Genomic DNA, 8,717 nt, shown 5'->3' with positions numbered 1-8,717 from the left:
AATTGCTTTAAGTAAAAATCTAAGACAATACTTATATGAGTAAAACTTCAAGATAATATCCTATATAATACAAAATTTATACAAGTAAAATTCTTGGACACTATCTCGATTTGGCTTATAGCATTCTACATATTTACTTATATAACTATGGCAACTAGACATGGTCCGGAAAACCTTTACATTTGTGTTTTAATCCATCAATTTAACGAATATTTTCTACTAATTTCTCTTGGTCCTAATTTGTTTGACATTATTTTCTTTTTAGTTAGTTTTAAAAAAATTATATCTTTCTTAATTTAGTAGTAATAATTTAAGTTTAAACTTTTGATTTTATCCTTAACAAAATAATTTAATTATATCAATACAAATATGTATGACTTAGAGTTTGTTTTGATTGACTTATAAGTTGTTTTCAGATTTTTTGAACATTTGACTGGCCAACTTTAAGTCATTATGTGCTTGAAATAAGCCCAAAAAATAATTGAATTTATTTGGTTTAGCTTATCTAAAACAGCTTATAAGCTAAAAACAACTTATAAGCTAAAAAAATAAATAAGTGAAGCTAAACAGACACTTATTTTAGATCAGAAGTTTCAAAAGAATTTCTTACATTCTCAATGTCAAGTCAAGCACCTTCACATTAATTAAGTCTGGGGAAATATTATTATAACAAAAAAACATCGATCTCAAAATAGTAAAATTTAAATTAGGCTAATTTTAATCTCAATTAAAGAAACAGAAACCGTTTGAGTAACTGTAATTTTTCTTTATTTGAAAGGCAAATCATATTCAAAGATTTTTCCAGAGATGGCTGCAGCAACGGCAGCTGTGAACCTAGGGTTGCTGGTCAAGGAGGACGCCATTTGTTCGACTAAATGTTGTTGTAATGAATTTGTGTCATTAATATCTTCCATGAATTTGTCAAAAAGTCTTTGATCTGTTATAACAACATCTTGGTTGATTAATGGCACTGTTATTTCAGCTTGGGATGGGTGAGGATGGTTGTGCTCCCCTTCATATACAGCTACTAAAATTGATGGATCTTCCATACTTCTTTGTACCTAAAAAATTGACATAAATCATAATTAAGAAAATTAATTTTGGGTTCAATACAATTTTCAAAAGTTGCTTATGAAATGAGAATTGTTCAAGATCATATAAGAAAATGATCTACTCATCGGCCATCCTATTCCATTTTTGGAATGTAACCGAGTGAGTTCTCTTTAACAATATAAACATTTTGTTGTGGTAATCTTAAATTTCAATGTGATATCAAAGTAGTAGAGATTTTGAATTCAAATCTCATTCGTAATCATTATTTGTTTTAAAAAAAAATCTACATAGTTGGATTATGAAAAGGAATTAGATTGCACGTGACTCTTTGGTTGATATTGAACTTATTGAGGTTTGATCGCATGTGAAGAGACGTGTTGGAATTATTACTTATTTTAATTGAGATTGAACTTACTGAGGTTTGATCGCATATGAAGGAGATCCTATGTGCGTGTGATCATTTGACCATAAATAATATATATTGTGAATACTTCCAAAATATTGAATATATAGTTGACAAACTTATACGAGAAATTATATTTTAGGTGACTTGTTTTAATCCATCATCATTAAGGTTTGATTGCATGAACTAACCTTCTTCTTGACAGGGCATGTTGGTGCAAATGAACACTTGTAGTAAGCTCTAGGAGAAGGGTTGTCTCTAGTCACTTTTTGACCATATTTTCTCCAGTTATATCCATCCTTCACTACCTGTAAAACACACCAAGAAAAGAAAAAAAGAGCCATACTTTAAAGTCAATTTATACTTTTCATATGTTTTGAAAATACAATGAAATATCTCTATAATGATATCGTTTGGTCGAATATTTTTTTATTGTTATAGTGAAATATTGTTATAGAGAGGTTTGAATGTAGGTTAACAATTGAGAAATCTTTTGAACTTACTGAGGTTTGATTGGAGCGATTAGTTTTAACACAAACAGTTGAAACATTGGTTGTGATTTCCCTTGGACTCTTTGGTGATGCTTCTTCACAATTATTCACACAACACTCTTCTTCAGCTTTTCTTTTCCTTGATAATAATAATTTGGAATTGTCCTCTTCATTATGAGTGGAGTATTTTTGCAGCAACTCAATTAGGTGAGTTTGCAAGGAATTGTACTTCTCACACAAAGATGTTAGCATTGTTACTAACTTCTTGTTCTCTTCTCTCATCCTAATCAGTTCTTCATCTAACGTCTCGCGCTGCATAAAAATCAAATTACTAGCTAGTTTAAAATATATCCATAAAGAAACAAGTAAGCTATCTAAAATAACAGTTAATAATAGTAATAAGAAAAATAACAACGAAAAGAATAATACAAGTGATAATAATGAACACAATAATAATTAGAGAACACCAACAATATTAAATAAATAAATAAATATATAAACAAATAATAACATACCATCAAAAACAAAATATACTTTATTTTTATGAAAGAAAATAAAATTAATTAGATCTACCTACCGGACTTCTATTTATGTTGTGCAATGAGGGATTTATGTTAAGGTCAATAGAAAAAACTGTGTCTCCCAAGTTTGTATCCATTGAATCTATAATTTTAAAAAAATCTCCTTATTGATTGTTTTTTTTTGTTGTTGTTGAAAGGAATGAAGATAAGAAATGTGAAAATGGGTTATTTATAAAGGGAGAAAAGTGGAAGTAGATGAATTGAATTTTGGCTTTGGTGTGGAAGAGAAAGTGGGAGGAAATTGAGGGTACATAAAAATATATTATTGGTAATTGGCTATTCAAAGACTTTCACTACGAGAGTGGACACAGAGAAAGAGTTGATGAAATTGAATAGTACTTTCAAGAATGCCTATATTCAAGTCTTGGTCAATTCTCAATTTAATTGATCAAGAATTACTTCAACATTACTCTCAAATTATTTGATTTTTCTTTAGGATCTGTTTGGAAAACACCTCATAATTAAAATTATTTGTTTCCTTCCACACTAACAAGTGACAACCACCCACCCAACCCTACCTCCCCTGTCCACCGTCCACACCCCCACCCCCACCCCATCGTCTCATCCCTTACTCTTCCCCCAACCCCCCGGTTATCTGTACAAATGATTATTATGACAGTTTTGTGTGGGAATGGAGAGAAAAAAAAACTCATAACCGGAAATCTTGATTTTGAAAGAGCCAGCTCAAATTTTGATAGTAAACCACTATATGTATAAACTTTCTTGGAATTTTCTATAAAATGACTTTATTGGAATTTCATTTTTTTTCGTTTGGAATTAGAATATTCAATGCTTATACGCTAACAACTTGCTCTTTTTTTTTTTCAATATAGATGTGGCATACAACCTTGGAAACAGCCTCTGGCAGAAACGCAAGGTAAGGCTGCGTACAACAGACCCTTGTGGTCGGGCCCTTCCCCGGACCCTGCGCATAGTGGGAGCTTAAGTGCACCGGGCTGCCCTTTTATGTGGCATACAACGATTATAGTGTCACGGTCGCGCTTTGAATAAGTTGGCGTTTTTTAAATTTTTTTTTTTTAAAAAAAATCATCTTCTAATTTCCTTTTTTAAATGATTCGTTTGCTTGTTTGAAAATAATGGTTTATTTAAGTTGCTTTGATAGTGACGATGACAGTGGTAATCTAATTATCAACTGTTGAAAAAATTATACCATTTCACAATATTTATGAGCATTTTTGCCTAGAGCCAAAATTATCCTTCAATTATTTAAAATAGATAATATATATTCTTAAATTATATTTTGGCTCAAAAATATCCTTCCCGTCATACTATTGGCTCAGTTCTATCCTTACGTTTGATGAAATGAAATGTGGCATATCATGTGTATTAATTTATGCCGCAAAGGATCTCCACATAAGCACCTCCACCCCCACCCTATCAATTAAATGACTCAAACACATTCATTAAAAGACCCAAACTTGTTTCAAATATCTCTGTGTAATCAACAATGGAGACTACCGGGAAACACAATGATTTTACAATTATTATTGTGCATTCAATGGTCTTTAATATAAGACCACAAAATTCAAAGTGTTTACAAATCTACAGCACAAATTTTAAAGTATTCTTTGTCAGCTTTAAGTGTCACGACCTAACCCCGTGACTAGTGTCCGGATTGGACCCTCATATACACACCTATTATCTATAGTCAATCGGCAATTAAACATGATATAAGATTTATATGGGTAGCACGTCGTCTCAAACTGTTACTTATATATATACCAAAATCACCTATTTCTTGGGGAGTCTTAATTGTCAAAAATAAGATAACATAATATGTAAGCCGACAAGGCTTCCATTCTGAATGTAAACGTCCAAAAACATAAGTCATACTAGTACACCGGACAACATCTATATACAACCCACTCATATGTCTACAGACCTCTAAGAGGATTAACAATAGCATATGACGGGACAGGGCCCCGTCGTACCCCTAAATACACAAATATATACATTATAAGGATTAGTACCCAAAGTTTGGGCTCCGAGACAATGGAGCACTTCAAACTCGTTGAGTAGAATCCTAAGCTGGCGGCTCTCCAAAATGAGTATCTGTACCTGCGGGCATGAAATGCAGCCCCCCGAAGAAAGGGGGTCAGTACAAACTATGTACCGAGTATATAAAGCATAAAATACCGTAAAGGAGATCACATCTGCAATAAAGATTCAGGAGCTAATCACTGTACCTGTGTCTTATGAAATGAATACATGCATATCATCATCATATATCATACCCGGCCCGTTAGGGAACTCGGTGTCACAATTATATCAATATATCGTTATATGTATATATACATACCATACCCGGCCCTTTAGCAAGGAACTCGATGAATAGAGTAGTGTACACTGATACCGTACCCGGCCCATTATGGGACTCGGTGCCATAATCATATCGTCATATCATCATAATATCATATTATCATATCACGTACCCGGCCCTCTAGTAAGGGACTCGGTGAATAATGTAGTGGAATCCATACATGATAACATACCCGGCCTATCGTAGGACTCGGTGAATAATACCATAACAATATGCACGAATAAGGTATCATTAGCAACCTTGTGAAATTTGATCATTATCGGAGACTTAATAGAATAAGCAAAACAGTCCATCATTTGAAAACCAAGACAATAGTCATTATGAATCACACCAATTATGGATTATACTAAAATATGAATTATACCACAACATGAGTTATACCAACTACGATGGCTGGAATCATACACATGAGTCAAGACATAACAATATAAATTTTGAAAATCAAGAACGGTAGCCATCCGAGTATATCTACGAATAAGAGTTTCTTGGAATTTAATCATACGTCATTCGTTCGTTTCATATGGATCATGCCAAAAGAAGAAAATGTTAACTTTACATACCTTTAGCGTTTATACGTATATGTTGTCCAATATTGTCTCAACCTATATTAAAACCTTAAGCACTATGATTAAGCTATGGACAAGAATAAAACGTAGTCTATCGTTAGTAGGTTATTTCTAAAAAAAATTGGACAGCACCTCCCCTATACCGCTCACTTTTCCCACTTTCAAACCAGCCATATAATCATCAACCAACATCAACAATCCAAAATATTGACACAAAATAAGATTTATTATTCATGTTACCAAAGCAGTAAATTCGGAAAGTCAAGTACCTCACGTTGTATCTAAATTTTGAAAATGAAAACGGCAAAACTGGACTTTATAACCTTCATGAAACATTTAGATCTCTGTCTTAAGTTTCTAATGCAAAAGAAATAAACTCAAAATTCATTTTCTACAAAGAGATATCATCAAAATACGAACAGCTATACATGAAGGAATTTTCAATCCAGAATCTGGACAGAATTTGTCTTATTATTCATGCTCCGTTTTCGACATAATAACAGCAGATATAGACTAAGACATAAACATAAGAGTTGTAGGTACGCGTATTAGCTTTCCAAAACATGTTTAATATGTAAAATCGAAGGTCTACACAATGAGATATTTCAGAATTACTACCAGCTACTCAATTCCAAAAACGGGTTTGAACATTCACAATCTTCATACACCTTTTTCCTCCAAATTCAAGAACAACAACTCATCAACAACATCAAAACAATATCAACCATTATTATACATCATCACTAAGATAATTCCATCTATTTAATCTACCTAAAACAACCCTTTAACCCATAACTCTCAACAAATCACCAAACTAGTTTATAACACTATTTTCTCTGTTCTAATCCGTTAAAACTCTAACTAAACTTGTTAACAATGAAAAGGAGACTTTAATATTACCTTAAATTTGCAGCACCACATAAAATCTTCTCCTTATTGGCTGATTTCTAGCTCAAATTGAAGCCAACGCGACGTACAACAATTTTCTCTTCATGAGCTTCGGATTTTGGGACTCGAATTTTGGTCGGATTTGGTTTTTCTCTCAAGAACTTCCCCTCTCTCTCTCTCTAGAAATTTTTCTGGATATTTCCTTAGTCTAAACTATGAAGGAAGACATAGAATTTAGATTAATTTCGTGGGTATTGGGCCTGACCCGAATTAGAATTGGGTTGGGCCGAATTCACTATTTAGTTTGGCCTGTCAGACTTAAATCATCTATATATTATTATTCTGATATCACATTTCGTTCCACGACCTATGGTTGGAAAGATATTTCAATTATCTACAACTTTCATGTTGAGAGTTTTCCCAAATTCTCAAATTATAAAGAGGTTATGGCCTCCCGAAGTCAGCTTACCCGAAACGTGACTTTAAGAAAAACATATTTGATGGCTTCTATTTTGATTTGGCTTAAGGGTCCTTCTTGAGATGTATTTTACTACACATAAATTATTCATATAACTTGGCATCTACAACAAATCATGTCCTTTTAAAATTCAAAATTAAAAATCCTTGAATTTATAATCGTTAGCTTACGAATAATCCAAAATGCAAAAATACGGAATGTAACATTAAGTGTCTATAGCAAAAACTTGAAGAGAATGAAGTTTTTCCTTTAACATACAATCATGTACAAATATTCCATTGTCTTTTCTTTCTTTTACAATTACGAGCATAAACCAGTAATGGAGCCATCCAACTCAGCACCTTAAGTCAATAGCTTGGTCACCGAGTGTTAGAATATATGAAAATATATTTTGACAGATTGTAACAGATTGTATATATTTAGTTCCTAATATATAGATATTTAGTTTTCTTAATTATAGCCTAATTATACTCTTGTATTTTGTGTATATAAACTGATAAGGTCAATGAAATAAATCAAGGGGTTAATCTCTTTCATGATATCAGTTATCTAGGGCACAATCCAACCTTCTTCATTCTTCTCGGATTCCCGCTGCCGCCGCCCCTCTCCTCTCCCTCTCTTCTCAATCACTATGTCTAACTCTAAATCTTTCTTTCATCTTGCTCTTGATGAACCATGTTTCCATCACTCTTGAAATGGAGAACATACAATATTCCACATGGGCGGAACTCTTTAAGATTCATGCGAGATCCCATAAGGTAATTGATCATATTATTGCTCCGGTAGCGGGCACGGAGACACGGCCTCAACAAGAGGAGGACAAAGAGTTGTGGTCCACTCTTGATGTCATCATTCTCCAATGGCTCTACGTACTATCTCCCATGATCTTTTGTATACAATTCTTAAACTCGATACCACGGCGATGGAGGCTTGGAATTTCTTGTGTGACATATTTCAGGATAACAAACACTCTCGTGTTGTCACCCTTGAGTACGACTTCACTCATGTAAACATGGCAGATTTTTCAAATGTCTCGGCTTATTTTCAACATCTCAAATATCTGGCGGATCAACTCAAGAATGTCGGCTCCCCGATCGCTAACGATCGACTAGTTCTTCAACTTGTCTCTGGCCTTACCGAGCCTTATCAAGGTGTGGCCATTCTTATTCGCTAATATGACCCTTTGCCTCAATTTTGTCAAGCCTGTTCGATGCTCACTTTTGAGGAGGCTGGCCGTGCTAAGAAAGCGGCCTAAAGCTCCTCTACTATCTTAGTTGCTCGCTCATCCGAGGGTCGTCCTAATATTTCTGATAGTTCCTCTTCCAACCGCAAACCTAATGGTGAGAAGAGGAACCACAATCGAAACAATAATGGCAGAAAATATCATGGCAAAAATGGTGGTCGTGTAGGCGGCAAAAGAGTTTCTAGTAGTGGCGGTAATGCAGGCTGTGGTGGTCAGCTAGGAAGCGACAACATCCATGACACTGGGCAGTAGTCAGTGGGGCAGAACCCTCCACCTTATTCTTCATGGGATGGCGGGCAGCAGTGGCCATGGATGACATCATGGTGTCCATGGGCTATACCATCATGTCTATATCCTTCAACTTCTTGATCCCGACCCAATTATGGATAGCAGCAGCCACCATAAGCGGGTGTTCTTGGCCTCCAACCTCAGCAAGAATATAGGCAGCCCCTACTCCTACGGATATTAAAGACGCCATGTATACTCTTGGGATCACTCCTCCGAATCAAAATTGGTATATGGACATCGGTGCCACTTCTCACATGACATCCACACAAGGTAACCTCACATTTTATTTTAATAAGAGCTATAAACGTGGTATAACTGTTGGTAATGATCAATCAATTTCAATTTATTGCTATGGTCACATGACTATGTATTCCCCATGTCCTCC

General features: G+C 34.4%; 2 protein-coding genes across 2 annotated transcripts; one reads left to right on the top strand and one right to left on the bottom strand.

Moving 5' to 3' along the window:
• Nucleotides 1-558: 558 nt before the first annotated feature.
• On the bottom strand, nt 559-2,723 carry LOC129888381 (probable WRKY transcription factor 40). Its single transcript, XM_055963366.1, has 4 exons — nt 2,525-2,723; nt 1,960-2,259; nt 1,648-1,764; nt 559-1,061 (listed from the first exon to the last, which is right to left on the bottom strand). Exons 1-4 carry the CDS (start codon nt 2,603-2,605, stop codon nt 768-770), a joined length of 792 nt encoding a protein of 263 aa, XP_055819341.1. The 5' UTR covers nt 2,606-2,723; the 3' UTR covers nt 559-767.
• Nucleotides 2,724-7,723: 5,000 nt separating this feature from the next.
• On the top strand, nt 7,724-8,296 carry LOC129890667 (uncharacterized). The gene is made up of 2 exons (XM_055966169.1): nt 7,724-7,952; nt 8,076-8,296. Exons 1-2 carry the CDS (start codon nt 7,724-7,726, stop codon nt 8,294-8,296), a joined length of 450 nt encoding a protein of 149 aa, XP_055822144.1.
• Nucleotides 8,297-8,717: the final 421 nt, after the last annotated feature.

Source organism: Solanum dulcamara, chromosome 5, assembly GCF_947179165.1.
Source record: "Solanum dulcamara chromosome 5, daSolDulc1.2, whole genome shotgun sequence".
Classification (NCBI taxonomy): domain Eukaryota; kingdom Viridiplantae; phylum Streptophyta; class Magnoliopsida; order Solanales; family Solanaceae; genus Solanum; species Solanum dulcamara.
This window is presented reverse-complemented; position numbering and strand designations above follow the sequence as displayed.

What these genes read in the sequence shown, in the direction of transcription:
- LOC129888381 (XM_055963366.1), bottom strand. Translation starts at nt 2,605, where the DNA reads ATGGATACAAACTTGGGAGACACAGTTTTTTCTATTGACCTTAACATA. An exon ending in ACAACATAAATAGAAGTCCG is followed by an intron (nt 2,260 to 2,524) that starts GTAGGTAGATCT and finishes ATTTTTATGCAG; the next exon opens with CGCGAGACGTTAGATGAAGA. An exon ending in ATCGCTCCAATCAAACCTCA is followed by an intron (nt 1,765 to 1,959) that starts GTAAGTTCAAAA and finishes TGTGTTTTACAG; the next exon opens with GTAGTGAAGGATGGATATAA.
- LOC129890667 (XM_055966169.1), top strand. Translation starts at nt 7,724, where the DNA reads ATGGAGGCTTGGAATTTCTTGTGTGACATATTTCAGGATAACAAACAC. An exon ending in CCTTACCGAGCCTTATCAAG is followed by an intron (nt 7,953 to 8,075) that starts GTGTGGCCATTC and finishes CTACTATCTTAG; the next exon opens with TTGCTCGCTCATCCGAGGGT.